The sequence below is a fragment of the Chiloscyllium plagiosum genome, chromosome 22 (genome assembly GCF_004010195.1).
Source record: "Chiloscyllium plagiosum isolate BGI_BamShark_2017 chromosome 22, ASM401019v2, whole genome shotgun sequence".
NCBI lineage: Eukaryota > Metazoa > Chordata > Chondrichthyes > Orectolobiformes > Hemiscylliidae > Chiloscyllium > Chiloscyllium plagiosum.
Genome location: NC_057731.1, coordinates 14170227 through 14189235, shown reverse-complemented (window position 1 = coordinate 14189235; position 19009 = coordinate 14170227). Strand labels below are relative to the sequence as shown.

General features: G+C 40.3%; 1 protein-coding gene across 4 annotated transcripts in view; it reads right to left on the bottom strand.

The window, feature by feature from the left end:
- pcgf5b (polycomb group ring finger 5b) overlaps positions 1-19009 on the bottom strand; it is a 179804-nt gene that overhangs the window by 29415 nt on the left and 131380 nt on the right. For all 4 annotated transcript variants that reach the window (XM_043712445.1, XM_043712449.1, XM_043712446.1 and 1 more), the window contains exons 6-8: positions 15040-15185; positions 11454-11552; positions 5268-5357 (exon numbers count right to left, since the gene is read on the bottom strand). In XM_043712445.1, coding sequence (XP_043568380.1) covers positions 5268-5357; positions 11454-11552; positions 15040-15185 — 335 coding nt within the window. The remainder of the gene's footprint in view (positions 1-5267; positions 5358-11453; positions 11553-15039; positions 15186-19009) is intronic.

Here is a 19009-nt window from a genome sequence, read left to right as displayed (position 1 = left end):
CACAGCCAGTGCTAAGCATGCTATTGAATGTCTACAGACCTGAACAAAGGTGAAGGACTAGCATTAACTGAAGCTAGTCTGTATTACATAAATTCAGACTGCACCTTTTAAAGAAGTGCACTGTGGTTACTCGATATCATAGTAAAAGTGTTTTTTGTGTGGTGAATATTCACTAATAGCACAATATGAGCAGTTTCAAGATTTTCCAGTGCCACACTGGAAGTTGTGATGCAGAAGATGAAGTTGAGGAAAAGTATGTCCAATTCACAGGGAATCAAACAAACTTTGCAAATCCTGTGGGACTAGGGACCATAACTATTCATTCTAGGAGTTATGCCCTAAAAGCACTGATACAATGCTGCAAAAGATTGAAGACCTCTCACAAATAGCCATTATCAATGGATGTATCTTCTTCAAATGCCATCAACTCTACTATAGAGCTTACACAATGACCAATGAACCATACCCCATCATTGACCTATCCACAAACTCTATCAATCACCACTTGGATATCATCACTACAATTCACTTTTTCCTCACACAATTAGCACTATTATGAGTCTCACTTCAACACCTCATAGCTTGCACACAGTGCCAGACATTTAATCATCACAAAAGCATTTCAACACACTCACTAACACATTTCCCTCTTTCTCGCAGAAGTAGCACATAATGTATGGAGGCATCAGGATGTTACTAGGGTAGTTGCAAGTCCATACTACATAGTCAAGCAGGAAGCTGGAAGAACAAAGCAAGCCAAGCAGCATCTGAAGGTGGAGAAGTCAACGTTTCAGATATAACCTACATCCGAAACGTTGACTTCTCCACATCCTGATGTCACCTGGCTTGCGGTGTTCTTCCAGTCTCCTGCTTATCTACCTTGGATTCCAGCATCTGCAGTTTTTTGTGCATACTACCAGGCAGAAGATGGTGCTTGCCAAGCATTAGAGCAGTCATTACCACACAGAATTAACAGAACATGCTGGTACCTTCAATCCCAAACCATGGTCTCACACCCCACTGGCTCTTCGTCCCATAATCTTTTCTAATGTACAAGCTATAGATGGGGAAAGCAAGCACCTCTTGCTTTCCTCACTTCACCCCAGCCTGACTTTTGTGTATTTGTCCTTTCACATACCCATACTGCCACAGAGGAATAGCAGCTGGCAGAAAACCAAGAAATCAGTGATGAATAAGAAAAAAACTTATCTCCCTCTCACATCTTCCAGCTTAGACACTGACACCGTGCATAATTTAGGGATAGCATACAGGAGAAAATGCTGGTAGCGAGACACTGGACACATGTGGCCTGCAGCCAGGACATGAGAAAATCATCTGGGAGTAGGGCAGGGTAGTGAAATGTGCCAGTTTACCGAAGGTCAAAGAACTCAGATGAGCACTTCAATAGAATGAGCTACAGAGGAACACCTTTCGGGATGCACAATGAAATGCTTGGTGCATTGGTAAGCTTGCATACAATATTATGGCACAAGGAGGAAACCAGCTACTGTGGGTGTGGACGAAGGCATTATGACTGCTGTGTCAATCCGAGGCATTGATGTGCATGGTTCCCTGCATATGGTCACACACCAGCTGTATATTCAGGGAATGGAATTCCTTTCATTGAAATACATCTAAGAGCTGACTCTTACAAAGTATCCATAACATGGAGAAATCTGCAATCCTGGTGAAGTTGCATACTTGTTCTGCCCACCGCTCTTTGCCAAGAGCGAATTAAATGTATTCACTGCTCTTGCAATTAAGTATCAGTAACAGTGGTCAGTAATCCACATGAAGTTACAAGCATTGCTTGCCCAAGCCTGGAAATAGACTGACAGATCAAACTTCATAATTATAGTGACCTTCACAGCCACTTCTTTTCCTTGCTTGAGACTGTAGTTGTGACTACTTCAGGAGGTAGACTTCAATGAGAATATCCTGAATTAAGCGCAGAGGTCATATAAAATATTTCTTGCTCAGGTTTAGGTCAAAGGATTGTCACATTTGTCCCTGAATACTTTGTCTAATATAGCCTTCTGATGAAAGCTTGTCTCTTCCTCCTGTGCCTCCTTCAAGTAGTTTGTTCTACTCTGGGTTACCTCCCTGCCATACTTTAGACATTGTGAGAATGCATACTGCTGCCTTTACATCTGGGAGCAACTGGTTTGTTCAGAATCCTTGAAGTCAAGGCAAAGACCTTCAACAAGTGTTCACAATACCCTGTAATTTTAAGTAAGTCTGGAAGTCACCAAACGCTGAAATAATCACATTAGACCAGTAGAAATAAGTCAGCAACTAGCCTCAAGGTTGTCAATGCTCCCTTTAATTAATACAGGTGAAACTGTCATGACTGCCTATTCTATACACTTCCAGTGCATGCTCACTATGTGCTTACACTCTTACCACAATGGTATCTAGTGCAACTCTCACTTGAATATGTACACTTACATTGCAGATGCCATTTCATATCTCTGAATCACCCATAACATTCAAAACAACAAGGTCACAGATCCAAAGATTATGGCTTATATCATCTCTGGATGATCCTATTTCATATATAGTATGGAATTTCAGCACGAATTCCACTCCTGACGAGATTTCTACCACACTGAGGGAGAGAAATCAAGGCAGACTGGGGATTTAAAAACCTACTTCAGCTAAAATGACGAAAAGCATAAAATCATGGGAACACAGGCTATAACTATAACTTGCATGGGGCCTGGTTAGCTTAATTGGTTGGATGGCTGGTTTGCAGTAAAGAATGATGCCAATGGCATAGGTTCAATTTCTGCACTAGCTGAGGTTACCATGAAGGTCCCAACCTTATCTGAGTATGGTGAACCTCAGACTGAACTCACCACCCATCCTCTCTCCCCAATGTGAACAAAGAACATTACAGCACAGGAACAGACCCTTTGGCCCTCCAAGCCTGCGCCAATTCATATGCTCTATCTAAATCTGCCGCCTATTTCCTAAGAATCTGTATCCCTTTGCTCCCTGCCCTTTCATGTATCTGTCTAGATACATCTTAAATTACGCTATTGTTCCTGCCCCTATCGCGTCCGCTGGCAATGCATTCCAGGCACCCACCCAGGCATGAAGAACTTTCCATGTATATCTCCCCTAAACCTTTCCCATCTCACTTTGAACTTGTGACCCCAAGTAATTTCCCACTCTGGGAAAAAGTTTCTTGCAATCCACCCTGTCCACACCTCTCATGATTTTGTAGGCCTCAATCAGGTCCCCCTCAACCTCCTTCTTTCCAATGAAAATTAATCCTAATCTACTCAACCTCTCCTCATAGCTAGCACCCTCCATACCAGGCAACATCCTGGTGAACCTTCTCTGTACCCTCTCCAAAGCATCCACATCCTTTTGGTAATGTGGTGACCAGAACTGAATGCAGTATTCCAAAAGTGGCCGAACCAAAGTCTTACACAACTGTAACATGACCTGCCAACTCTGACATGCCGTATGCCTTCTTGACCACTCTACTCATCTGCGTTGCCATCTTCAGGGAACAACGGACTTGAACACCTAGATCTCTCTCTGTACATCAATTTTCCCCAGGGCTCTTCCATTTACTGTATATTTCGCTCTGGAATTGCATCTTCCAAAATCCATCACCTCACATTTGTCCGGATTGAACGCCATTTGCTATTTCTCTGCCCAATTCTCCAAACTATCTATATTCTGCTGCATTCTCGGACAGTCCCCTTCACTATCTGCTACTCCACCAATCTTAATGTCATCTGCAAATTTGCTAATGAAGCAACCTACACCTTCCTCCATATTATTTATGTATGTCACAAACAACAACGGTCCCAGCATGGATCCTTGTGGGACACCACTGGTCACAGGTTTCCATTTTGAGAAGTTCCCTTCCACTATTACTCTCTGTCTCCTGTTGCCCAACTAGTTCTCTATCCATCTAACTCGAACACCCTGGACCCCATGCGACTTCTCCTTCTTCATCAGCTTACCATGGGGAACGCCTAATTAAAGTCCACATATATGACAGCTACATCCCTTCCCTAATCAATCAACTTTGTCACCTCTTCGAAGAATTCTATTAGGTTTGTAAGACATGATCTTCCCTGCACAAAACCATGCTGCCTATCACTGATAATCCCATAGAGAGAGCAGCCCCATGGCAACTTTACCTGTATGCAACTTAACTGCAAATTAGCCCTTTAAGATCTAAAATAATGTTATCCAATTTGTATACAATTTGTATACAATTAGTATCCAACTATCTTTCAAATGCAGGTTCACATCCAAATTGACTTGTGCCCCTCTTTCCACAGATGCTGCATATTTTCAACAATGTCTGTTTTCATTTCAGATTTCTGGCATTTGCAGATTTGTTGTTTTTTCAGTCATAATAGCAGCAAAGTATTTTTGCATGGAAAATTAATGTACTTATTCAGACAACTTCAGAAAAGCTGTGGTGGGGACATATGACAATATTTATCACTTCATTCACTTGCAGTTTAAAGAAAATATATGTAATGTCAGCTAAGATCAGCAACAAGCTCAAAATACCTTGTGAGAAATGTTTACACTAAAGATATCCCTGGGTGTAACAAATGTGCTGGCCTACACAATAAATCTCGAATGTATAATTGTCGAGGAGTCCTAGACTCAATATTAAGTTCAATAACTTTACAACCTGATTCCATTCATCCATGTTTTTTACCCAGCCCACACCCAGTCCTGTTATGACATAGGTTGCTTTTAGCACAGTCACTCATTCTCACGTACTCTTAGGCCCATTATCACATTATATACATTGCATTCAGTACAGTTCAAACATTTTCTTCTACTGCTAGTTCTTATTTTCAGTTAGTCAACTTTTCTTCTGTCCTGATTTACTATCAGCGATGAAGAGTCGCTGAACTCAAAACGTTGATTTTGCTTTCTTCCCACAGATGCTGTCAGACCTACTGAATTTCTTCAGCAATTTGTGCTTTTGTTTCAGATCTCCAGCATCTGCAGTTCTTTATTTTAAGGCGTCAGTACTTCTTGCACATAAATATGTACTTGGATATCAATACTACTTATTCAGAAAGATTTTAAAATGTTGCATAAAGGAACAAAAACTACGCTTCATGACATAATTGGACCTAAGCCATATTCAATCTTTGTTTTCAAAAAACATTGTCAGTGTGGAATGAAGCCTCCATTGATCCTGACAATCAATGATGAAAAACTAATTTTTAAATATATAGTCATTAAAAATTTAAAAACTATTTACACATACTTACATTTTCAGCTCTGAGTCTCCATCTAGTCATATATATGAATTCCAATGTATGATCCTTCCCCATTATTTCCCCATTGCATAGAACATCGAGCTATAGGGAAGAAAAGTCATATTTATTTTACTAACAACTAACATTCCTCTTCAAGCGTAAAGTCTTTTGTTCTTTAACAACTGCCCTATAAGCAGAATACAAAATTGTGCAATTTGTGATTTCTGAAAATGCAATAAGGGCAGCACAATGTTTCAGTGGTTAGCACTGCTCTCTCACAGGTCCAGGGACCCAGGTTCGATTCCCGCCTCGTGTGACTGTCTGTGTAGAATTTGCACATTCTCCCCAAGTCCGCGTGGGTTTCCTTCCCGGTGCTCCGGTTTCCTTCCCGGTGCTCCAGTTTCCTTCCTCAGTCGAAAGATGTGCAGGTTAAGTGGATTAGCCATGCTAAATTGCCCATAATGTCCAGGGATGTGCAGGCTAGGTGGGTTAGCAATGTGGAATGCAGGGTTACAGGGGTAGGGGGCAGGTCTAGGTGGGATGCTCTTTGAAGAGTTGGTGTGGACTGGAAGGGCCAAAGGGCATGCTTGTACACTGTAGGGCCTCTATGAATACATTTTTGTAGAATGTTGATTGCAGAGAGATAAAGGCATTCCTTTGTTAAGCAGACAGCTTCACTTCAATAATTAGATTAGATTAGATTACTTACAGTGTGGAAACAGGCCCTTCGGCCCAACAAGTCCACACCGCCCCGCCGAAGCGCAACCCACCCATACCCCTACATTTACCCCTTACCTAACATACGGGCAATTTAGCATGGCCAATTCACCTGACCTGCACATCTTTTGGACTGTGGGAGGAAACCGGAGCACCCGGAGGAAACCCACGCAGACACGGGGAGAACGTGCAAACTCCACACAGTCAGTCGCCTGAGGCTGGAACTATAATCTATTTGGCTTTTGGAGAAACTCTGATCCACCAGTAAGAACACACATGAAATTACTAGAAGGCATTAAAGACAATTTAATGGATAAATAATACAATGTTATTGCACAGCTTGTAATTTTCATCTTTTTATGCAAAACCTTATTTTTGACAGAGGCTTTTCAATTATTGAGTCAGTTCTTGGAATTAATCTTTTGCGTGGGAGAATAAGTAGTATTGTGGGGTGGACTTAAGAGTGAAAACGAGAGAAGATGGGAATCGGATAAAGAAGTTAGGGAAGACTTGAGTGTTGAAAGTGAACAAAAAAATAATCCAAAATGATCCACTTCCAATAGGATCATGACTCAAGTCGGAACAGGACTAGAAACCGAACATCCTGGGTTTTAAGGATTTTACTAGACACAGGGTGGGTAAAGGAGAGGAGGTGTAACAGTTGTGGTCAAAGATAATATCATCGCCCTTGAATGAAATGGAGTTCCTGAATCAGAATCTGTATAGGAGCATATTAGTGCAGATGCTGAAATCTGTACTAAAAACAGAAAATGCTAGAAATCAGAGTAGATCAGCATCCATGGAGGGACAGCAGGCTAATGTTTCAAGTCTAGATAAGTCTTCTTCAGAGCTGACGTTAGCTTGCACTCTCAGAATCTATCTAGTTGGAGGTGAGAAAAAGGGAGTGATGACTTTGTTCAGCATTTATTACAGACCCCCAAATAGTGAAGAGGAAGTCGAAGCAGCAATTTTAGGCAGATCAGGCAGGACAAGTAGGATTGAGATAGGTAATGATTTCAATTACCCTATCATAGACTAGGAGAAAGGTAGAGTGTGGGGACAAAAGAGAAGAAATTCTTGTAGTATGTGAAGGAGAACCTTTTGGAACAGTGCATTTCCAATCCTTCTATAGTGAGAGTTGTGCCAGATCTGGTCCTAGGAAATGAGGCAGGCTAAGTAGAAAATGTCAGAATTGGGGAGCTTTTGAGAAATAGCATTCATAATATAATAAGATTCAATATAATATTTAAAAAAGGATAAAAATCAGTGAATGATTAAGATTCCAGATTGGAAGATAGCAGACTTTAGTGTTCTAACAGTGAATAGAAGCAATTTGATTAGAAATGTGTTTTGGTGGATCAAACAGTGGATGAAGAACAGGAGAATTTCAAAAGAGTGATGAATAGGTGCAAACTAGGGACATTCCATGAAAAATAAATGCAGTGTATCCAAAGCTGGGGCATTCTGGATGACTGATGATATTGATGAAAAAATTAAGACAGACAAAGAAAGCAAATTATGCATATTGGAATACTAACAACAATAGAAATCAGGAAGAGTATCTCAAATGCATGAGAGAGGCTAAGGCTAGAATAAGGAAGACTAAGAGAAAGCATGAGGAAAGGATAGAAAGCTGCACTAAAACAAATAGTAAAATGTTCTTCAAACATATTAATATTAAAACATTAGTGAAGGATAGAGTGGAGCCAATGAGAAATAAGCAGTGTAACCTACTCACTAAAACAAAGGGTACGTCAGAAGTATTAAATGAGTACTTTGCTTCTTATAGAGTCATAGAGATGCACAGCACGGAAACGGACACTTCAGTCCAACTTGTCCATGCCTACCACATATACCATCCCAATCTAGTCCCATATGCCTCCAAACCCTTCTTATTCACATACCCAAGCAGATGCCTTTTAAATGTTGCAATAATTCTATTAGATTTAAAATAGTGATGGAAAAGGATAGACCAGATCTAAAAGTTGAAGTTCTAAATTGGAGAAAGGCCAATTTTGATGGTATGAGGCAAGAACTTTCAAAAACTGATTGGGGATAGATGTTCACAGGTAAAGGGACGACTGGAAAATGAGAAGCCTTCAGAAACGAGATAACGAGAATCCAGAGAAATTACATTCTGTTAGGGTGAAAGGAATGGCTGGTAGGTATAGGGAATGCTGGATGACTAAAGAAATTGAGGGTTTGGTTAAGAAAAAGAAGGAAGCATATGTCAGGTATAGGCAGGATAGATTAAGTGAATCCTTAGGATATATTCAAGAGGGATATCAGGAGGGCAAAAAGGGGACAGGAGATTTGTGTGGAGCCGCAGAAAATGGGGAAGATACAAAATGAGTATTTTGTATCAGTATTTACTGTGGAAAAGGATATGGAAGATATAGAATGTAGGGAAATAGATGGTGACACCGTGAAAAACGCCCATATTACAGAGGAGGAAGTGCTGGATGTCTTGAAACACATAAACGTGGATAAATCCCCAGGACCTGATCAGGTATACCATAGAACTGTGGGAAGCTAGGGAAGTAATTGCTGGGCCTGTTGCTGAGATATTTGTATCATTGATTGTCACAGGTGAGGTGCCGGAAGACTGGAAGTTGGCTAATGTGGTGCCACTGTTTAAGAAGAAGCCCAAGGAACTAAAGACTGGTGAGCCTGACGTTGGTGGTGGGCAAGTTGTTGGAGGGAATCCTGAGGGACAGGGTGTACATCTATTTGGAAAGACAAGGACTGATTAGGGATAGTCATCATGGCTTTGTGCATGGGAAATCATGTCTCACAAACTTGATTGAGTTTTTTGAAGAAGCAACAGAGGATTGATGAGGGCAGAGCGGTAGATGTGATCTACATGGATTTCAGTAAGGCGTTCCCCATGGGAGACTGATGAGCAAGGTTAGATTTCACGGAATACAGGAGAACTAGCCATTTGGATACAGAACTGGCTCAAAGGTAGAAGACAGAGGGTAGCAGAGGGGAGTTGCTTTTAAGACTGGAGGCCTGTGACCAGTGGAGTGCCACAAGGATTAGTGCTAGGTCCACTACTTTTCGTCATTTATATAAAGATTTACAAGGATGTTGCCAGGGTTGGAAGATTTAAGGTATAGGGAGAGGTTGACGATCCTGACCATGATCCTGTTGTAATATGAGGTAACCTTCTTTGCTGTCCACTAAAACTCCAATTTTGGTGTCATCTGCAAACTTACTAACTATACCTCTTTTGCTCACATCCAAATCATTGATATAAATGATGAAAAGTAGTGGACCCAGCACCGATCCTTGTGGCAAATTTTACCAGTACTGTTATGGACAGATGCATTGGTACAGGTTAACTGGTGAGGACTAAGTGGGTTTTTCCTTCTTTTTGATTCCCACACCACTTGCCAGAGATCCAGTATAGAAGTATGATCTTAAGGACATGTCCAACTCAGTCACTATTGGTACAATTAAACCATTCTTGGTAATGGACATTGAAGACCTACATCCAAGTACATTCTGCATCCTTGCTATTCACAGTACATCTTTCAATTGGCATTCAACATGATGGAATACTGATTCATCAGTGGAGTGAAATGGAAGTGGTTGTTTATGGTTATAGCTGGGGTTTTCTTGCGCGTTTTTGATTGATGCCATGAGACTTCATCGGATCCAGAGTCAACGTATAGATTCTCAGAACAAGTCCTTCTCATCTGTATGTCATCATGACCACCACCTTTGATGGTGCTGACGTTTTCTTAGACAGGATATACCCAGGGATGGTGATATTGATCTCTGGGTCATTGTGAAGGATGACTTGGTGAATATAACTACATCAAGTTGTCGCTTGACCAGTCTTGAGTCAGATCTCTCTATCACTTAACTGCAGCAGTGGCATTTAAAGAGTGGGCATTTGGTTAATATTGCATAGAAAGAGAAGAACAAGGGTATGTCATATAGTCCCTAGAATTTATTCTCACATTCACTGAGATCTTGGCAGATCTGTGACCCAACTCCATGAACCCGTCTTTGCCCAGAACCTCTAAATATCTTTGTATAACACAATTCTATCAATCTCAGATCGAAAATTAAAATTGATTTAGCATAAATTACTGTTTGCAGAACAGAGTTTATATTTCAATCAATCTCTGGGTGCAGAAATGATCTGTGTCTATTTTTTGAAGGATTCTGGTGAGATGAAGGGGAGGGGGAAAGCAGAACAAGCATAAGCACAGATTTAGGGATGGGGATTTATTCATGGAGCTTTGTCCCACTTTCTCTGCTATATCCCAGAAACTGTATGATAGGGACAAGGGAAATCAAGCCCAAACTGTTTTTATTTCCTCTTCTAAGATCTTTTGTTATTAATTATCACAGGAAAATGAAATCTAAAGTGATGTTTTCTGTTCTATTTATTGCCATTACTCTATTCCTGAATGGTTACAAAGTTATAAATATATCAGTAATGTGTGTCAACAATATCATCTATGCAGCAAGTTCACACAGTTGCTATCATGAATCTTTATTTCTCAGCCTCCCTTGTAATAATTATGATGAGGAAGGGTTTTGTGCACTCCAGAATGGCTTACTTCACATTAAGGCCTATTTCACATTAATGAGGGCTGGCACTTTGGACTCTGGAAAACACCCACATTTTAAATGCAATTGCACATTCTATCAGTTGAAAGATGCAATGGTGCATTGGTTGGTTTCTCCTCAATTAAATGTTTGCTTATCATTTCCTAATGATGACAGCGACCCTTTACATTTAAGTGCTTCAAATATTCCTATTATAATCCTAGATTAAGAGTCAAATCACTTGTTACGAGAAACGTAAACGCAGAAAAATCAAAAAATATTGTTTCCTTTTAAAATGAGTTTAAACCAGTTTCGTAAATCTCAGCTACCAAGATAAGTAAATGCAGGATCATCTTTAAAAATAGCTGTGCACAAAACCATACATATATTTGAATAATTCCATTGAATAACTCAGAATAGTACTGATGAAGACTGACAGATATGCTGATTGAATCAGATATTGGATTCTCTTCCAATCTTCTTCGTTGAATCAGAAAACACCACTAAGCAATAATTCAGTTACTTCAATCTTATTAGGTATGGGAGAGGCACCTAAAAAAACAAATTTATATTCAAGCATATTTTGCTTTATACTTAGACTGTTGTGTCAACTAGTGTCTGTATGCACCATGATCTCATCAGGCACATTGGTCTGATCATTCAAAATAAGGATTGTTATCTTCAGCCTTACATGCAGCCTCAAAATGTCTGTAAAACAAAATTCTATTTTAAGGAGATGAATAACATTTTCAAGACAGAGTCAGAACATCAGGTGTCTGTGCGTATTGAATGAATGGATAACTAAACTAAACTAAATGGACTGCACTGGTACTCTTTTCCCTACTGTGTACATATACAGACTGAGCAAAGGCTCACAAAGTTAGACATTTAGCCTATGGTCTTTTGCAGTCTCACCTCACAAGTGCTAGGAAGTTTTAATTTCAAACTCAGAAATTTTTTTATAGTTCCCACTGTGACTCTCGTTGAGCAGCGAATAAATTTCTTCATTAAGCCCTGTTGAGACAACACAAAAAGAATCCTGTGAGCAGCCAAGGTCTATCATACTGGGCATTGCAGTTTCTGTTTCTTACACACTGAATCTTCAAATTCTGATAACCATATTTAGCAGAAAATAAAACAAGCTCACTATGGCTATTCATGAAAAGAAACAAAATCGACCAGTGACCAGTGGTAAAACGTAATTGTGTTATATTGAAGGTACTGCAATAAAATTAATTGTCTTCTAGATACTTCTTATTGTGCAATGTGATATGCTGGATGGCAATAGACCGGGAAAATACATTACTGTATGAGTTCTCCAGCTTTTCTGGCTTTAAGTACAACCTGCTCCAAAAGTGTGTCATAGCTTTCCTGGACCGATTGACCAATCATATCAGCTCCTCTTTGGTATCTTGACTTTCTAGTTACTTAAAATATGAAAGGGAAAATCTACCCATAATACACTGTCTCAATCTGTTGCTTCAGGATTTACTGCATCATGAAAAAAACAGTAAACTCTAGGAATCATTGTTGACATGTAAAGTAGAATATTTGAATTTGTTGAGTGTTAAAAAGCTTGCCTGATTAGATTAGATTCCCTACAGTATGGAAATAGGCCCTTTGGCCCAACAAGTCAACACCAACCCTCTGAACAGTAGCTCATCCAGACCAATTCCCACACCCTAAATTTAAATCTGACTAATGCACCTCACACTATTGGCAATTTAGCTTGGCCAATTCACCTGAACAGCACATCTTTGGACTGTGGGAGGAAACCGGAGCACCTGGAGGAAACCCACACAGACACAGGGAAAATGTGTAAACTCCACACGGACAGTCACCCGAGGCGGGAATCCTGGCACTGTGAGGCAGCAGTGCTAACCTGAACCACCATGCTGCACCATGCCTATAACCAAAGATTTTGTTAATTTAAGACACAGATGTTCTTTTAGTTGCAGGACTGTGTGATTGTTAAGCATTTAAAATGAAGAGCTGAGGAACTGCCACGGGTATGCATGCTCACAAACTGTTTATGAACTCATTGGGATGACACACAATCCTTCTGTCTGTCTGCAGGGAAACCTCTGAAGTAGAAAAGTTATTTTCTCCAGTCAATTGTTTCTTGTATCGCTAACATTGAGAAAAAGGACTTAGTAATTTGGGTGGAATAGCTAACAACACAAAAAACAGACAACTAAACGTATCTTCTTTAGCTGACAGATGAAAATAGTAGAGCTCAGTACAGATATCATCACTGTTCCTCTTGACAAAGGTATTCGCAACCGGAGGGAACACAATATTGGGAGCCCCACTTCCTTTAAGGAGGAGGCTGCTGAGATGCTAGGAGGACCTTGACCAACCCCACATGATCTGGATAAACAGGAGGATGCCCCTAGTCCGTTGCTGATAAACAGATATGCAGGACTAATTCCTGAGACATTACTTAGAGAAGCAAATATGCATAACCATCACCAAAGTGCTTTTGTTCTTCACTGCGGGTCTCTGCAGTATGTCCAAGACTACAAAGAGGAGACAGCCTATTGTCGGCTCCACCTTTAGCACCATCTCTGAAGACCGTGATTTAGAATTCTTATAAGATCCATTATCACTTCATTCACATTTTTCCTCTGTCAGCACAGATATATTCACCTCAGCGAGTGCATATTCTAGATTCGGCTTGGAGTCACAATCTGATTAATGCATCACAGACACATGCCCATGGTTGATGGAAGCTGTGACAGTCAAAGTCCCTGACATTCAGGTACTTGTTGCAGAAGGGACACTTGCTAATTCTCATGTGGATGGATGACAAGCCTCAGGAATCACAGGCCTGATGGGGATGCAAAGACAGGAAAAAAATCTGACAGAAATGCCAGAGTGCAAGCACACACTAAAGTGAAAGGTCGAGGAGTCTGTCCAAATTCTCTCTGCTTCAGGCTCTGTCATGCAAGTGCTTGGCTGTCTCCAAGGAAAGGGTGTAACTGCACTGGAGAGTCAGACCCAACAGAGGCTGCTAGATATGTACCCATACCCTCACTCCATCACACCAGCCATGGCTGCCATGTAGCAATGGCTAGGTAAGAGGCTGGGGGGGTGCAGGCACCTCGACCTCCCTACAAATGGTCCTTCTCCGTAAGGAATAAGGGAGATACCATCATGCACCAACAGGAAAGAGGAAATCCAGCAAGGTACTCTAGAGAGTTGTTGCTTGGGCACTCCAAAGGTTCCCTGCTGCTCCACCTCATTTCTAACTGTAACCCCAGTTTGGCATCTAAGCAAGTTTGGCCATGGAGGCTGCATTTTGGGGAACTTGCATTTGTGTAGAAGACTCTCAGCAGGCCAGAGCATTCCAGGCCTCAGACCATTAACCGATTCTCACTAAAGTAATCAAGGGTAACATGGTACAGCAGTCAGCAGTCTGCCTGTATCACGGCTGTGGGTAGGGGACCTGCATCTAGGCATAACGGTATGTAAAGAAAAGTAAGACATTTTAAAGGCATAAAGATAGCACAGGTTTTTAACCGCTATTTTGGGAAAATAAAAATAAAAGCAAGATTGGAGAGTCAGATCCAACAAAATATGTAGTGGCCACCAGATATGTACCCAGATCCTCACTCCATCACACTGGAAATCTAGAAACTAGAAATCTGGAGCACTGGAGAAACTCAGTAGGTCCGGCAGAATCTGTGAAGAGACATTTTGAGTTCAGTATGATGGACTGATGAGATGATCTTTTTAATCACATGCAGATATGTGCCAAAGGGGTGCTTAAAATTTGCTGTTGAGAAGGTCAGCCCACTTCTAAAGTTCAGAAATATTATGCCACTCATTATAAGGACGGCATGGTAACTCAGTGCCTCACAGTGCCAGGGACCTGGGTTCAATTCCAGCTTTGGGTGGTTGTCTGTGTGGAGTTTGTACATTCTCCCCATATCTGTATGGGTTTCCTCTGGATGCTCCACTTTCCTCCCACAGTTCAAACATGTGAAGGTTAGTCAAATTGGCCATGGTAATTTGCTCATAGTGTCTAGGATGTGGATTAGCCACAGGAAATCTGGGGATAGGCTCGTGGGGGAAAGGTGCTGGGCCTTGGTGGGATGCTCTTCACACATCCAGGATTAGGATCTGATTTTCTGTCTTGGGCAAAATTAAGTTCCCCTGCCTTACTTTGGGAAGCATCACAAGATTCTACCCAATATTTCTCGTAAGCACTTCCTAAGCAAAACAAGCATTGAAATCACTATTACATTACATGAAGAGTTTTAGAAATAGAGGGAGATGAAAACAGTGTTGTACTGTTAGAATGGACAGTCACAGCCACTATCGTCTGGCAAGATTCTCAGTGACATTTGTCCCCATCATCACCTCTACATAAATTCTATTGCAAGCCTCAAAGGCACATCAAAATAAACATGTTAATACATTATACATTGTTTTAACATTCACTAAGAGTACCCCGTTTAGAGTAAATTCATAAATGAAAGAAACAATGTCTTGATACCTTTACAGTATTATCCCCTGATTGGCCATTGTTGCGAAGGCAGTCTAGGCAAATGGCAATCTGTGGATCACTTCTATGATAATCTTGATCTTCTTGGTCCTCTTCCTCATCTATTTTAGCTTTTTTGGCTTTGGGGCCTTCATTATCTTTTTAGAAACACAATTATTTAAAAATATGTACAATAAATACGTCATCACAACAATTCTATCATAGGTAATTTTCTGAGGGGTAATATTTTATTTTCCAAAATGATCTATAACCATGGTAAAATTTTGGAAGATTACAGTCAAACATTCAATGATTGACATAAACCCCTATGTGATCGAAAGCTTGGTGATCAAAGTTAATTAGCCGCAAACAGATAAGATAGCAAGAAAATTGCATTACTAGTTGATTTGTCCATTCCTGCTTGTTAATCTTTGCTTATGGTTTAGAACAAAATAATTTATAGAAAGTTAAATTATAGCAATTCATGTTGCATTAAAATTGTTTGTATGAAATGACTCATTGCTGCTGATACATTACACACATTGTCTGTGCAGGTGATCAGGGTCACCTAATTGCTTACAAATTTCCAAAGCAATTAATTATTCTTTATAAAGTTTCATCTTTATAGAATTCCATCCCTAGTATTCTTCAAATTTAAACCTCAGGAATTTGCAGGATATCATATATAAAATACAGCTTTAGTAACAAATACTAATTTGAAAACCTCAGTTTGATTTATCACACAGATTATGTGCAACATGAAAACATTAACATCAGGAAAAGGAGGGATCTTCTCTTGAGATTAAAGCTACAGCACAGTGCTAAAATTAAATATAAGAAGCTTTACATTGCACCTGGCCATTATAGTAGACTTGGTACATTTAATCAAGTGTTTGAATGGATGATCACAGTATAAACATTTCCCAACACCAACAGCCAAGCTTGATTAAAACCCAATTTATCCTCTAGCAGAAAATAAGGACTGTAGATGCTGGAGATCAGAGTTGAGAGTGTGGTGCTGGAAAAGCACAGCAGGTCAGACAGCATCCGAGCAGCAGGAGCATCAACGTTTCAATTCCTGCTGAAGGGCTTATGTCTGAAACATCGATTCTCCTGCTCCTCAGATGCTGCCTGACCTGCTGTGCTTTTCCAGCACCAATTTATCCTCTCCCTAACTTAAGAAAAGTATATCCCTTTTAAATGTTGTACTTTCTATCCATGTTCTCTTCCTCTCCTTTTTAAGTCCCTTCACTATTCACCATGAACCTACTGAAGTTTCTATAGTCATTTTGGATCAAAGGGTTGCTCTCTCATCAGGACAGAGATGACTGGTGATGGTTTAACCTGAGGGTCATTAGGCTTCAGGCAAGGGGAGAGGTTAAGAAGGTGGGACCTTTATGGTAACCTCAGTTGATGCAGGAACTGGAATCACACTGCACTGGAAACCATTCGCCCAACCAACTGAGCTAACTGACCTCCCATGAGCCTACTATGCCTCATTTGAATAGTAATATGAATAGAAATACCTATGAATGTATGAAATTGGAGCAGAAATACTGGAGACCATTCAGACCCTAGGTTCTGCTCAGCTATTCAATGTGATCATGACCAATCTGGTTGTCTTTCTAATACCATATTCTCATCTACATCTCATTAACCAGTGATCCCCTTGCCTAACAAGAATCCATTCACTTCTGTGTTAAGAATATTCAATAACATGACCTCCACTGCCTTCTGACGCAGTACATTTCAAAGCTGCATGACCCTCTGACAGAAAAACATTTTCCTCATCTCTGATCTGAAAAGGTAACTCCTAACACTTCACTCAATGAAGCAGCAGCACTCTGAAAGTTAGCGCTTCCAACTAAACCTATTGGACTATAACCTGATGTCATGTGACTGCTGACTTTGTCCACCCCGTCCAACACCAGCACCTCCACATCATGCCTAATTTTATAACAATGTCCTCTAGTTCTGGACTGATGTATGAGAAGAAACATCCTTCCCAAGTCCATCTTTTCAAGGTAGTTCAGGATCTCACACATCTTAATTAGGTCATTCCTCGTTCTTCTAAAATCCAGTAAAAAGCGGTCAGGTCTGTCCAACATAAGACAACCTGCACATTCCAGATATCAATCCAGACAATCTTCTCTGAACTGTCTTTAATGCATTTAAATCCTTCCTGAAATAGGAGCCCAAAATTGCTCACAGCATTTGATATGTGGTCTCAACATAACTGAAACATAAAATCTCTAATTTTATGCTCAATTCCTTTTGTAATAAAGGAAATCATCCTATTAGCCTTCTTGATTATGTGTTATTGGCACACTAATCTTTTATGCACAAGAACACCTAATTCCCTCTGTACTTTGGAATTCTGCAGTTGTTCTTTGTTTTAAGTAATATGCTGTCATTTCGTTCTTCCTGCCAAAGTGAATAACCTCATACTTTCTCACATTATATCATATCTGCCAGACCTTTGCTCAATCAACCTAGTAATATCCATCTGCAATTTCCTTTTCTCTTTTTCATGAAATGTCTCCTTACTTATCTTAGTGTCATTTAAGTATTTAGATACTGTGCCTTCTCTCCCCACATCTATACATTGTAAAGTGTTAAGGTCCCCGACAAGTATCAAACTCCAGATGGACTTCATCTCTAGGTCTTAAAAGACATTGTTGATGAGGTTGTGGATGCACTGGTGTTAATTTTCCAAAATTCCTTTGATATAGCTAAGGTTCCATCAGACTGGAAAACAGCAAATATACTTGTCAGATCCTGCCAATTAGACAAAGACCTTTAGACATACTCTCTTTTCTGCTGACCAACCAATCTTCTATCCATATTAATATGCTACCCCTACACCGTGCGCTTTTATTTTCTGCAATAATCTTTGATGTAGCACCTCACCAACTGCCTTCTGGAAATCCAATTAATAGCACAGCTCCCTCCCCTCTCCCACCCTCTATATGTTATTCCTTCAAAGAACTCCAATAAATTGGTTAAACATGATTCCCTTTTGACAAAACCATTCTTATTGCTCCTGATTACCTTGAGGTTTTCTAAGTGTACATTTCAATTTCTTTAATGAACAATCTTAATATTTTCCTCATGACAGATGTCAAACCACCAGGCCTAGAGCTTCCTGTTTTCTGTCTATTATGAATGGGGGTTACATTTGCTATGTTCCAGTCTGATTGAACCTTACCTGTATCTAGTGAATTTTGGAAAATTAACACCAATGCATCCACAACCTCATCAGCAACTTCTTTTAAGGCCCGTAGATGAAGTCCATCTGGAGTTTGATGCTTGTCAGCCTGGCAGCTCCTTCATTTTGCTGAATACTGCTTCCCTTGCAATTTCCCCAAGTTCCTCTCTCCCTTCCACCCCAATTTGCACATACTACTGGAATACTTTTACATCCTCTATAATGAATACATAATTAAAATATCTGCTCGTTTCATCCATCATTTCCTAACTTACTATTAACTCTCCATGCTCACTCTCGAGATCTTCAGTACTCATATTAATTACACTTTTCCTTGCTAACGACCCATAGAAACTCTTGCTATCTGTTTTTACATTCCTCCTAACTTCTTCTTAATTTTTTCATCCTGATAAACCTTTTACTCATTCTCTGATGTTTTTTATATCCTGACCATATCATCCAACATTTCTCCTTTGAATCCTCCCACTTCCTCCAGACCAAAGGGGTAGCCATGGGCAAAAAAAACACGTATGGGCCCCAGCTATGCCTGTCTCTTTGTTGGCTACGTAGAACAGTTGATCTTCCGTAATTACACCGGCACCACTCCCCACCTCTTCCTCCGCTACATTGATGACTGCATTGGCGCCACCCCGTGCTCCCGCGAGGAGGTTGAGCAACTCATCAACTTCACCAACACATTCCACCCTGACCTTAAATTTACCTGGACCATCTCCATCTCCATTAATGACGACCGACTTGACACTGACATATTTT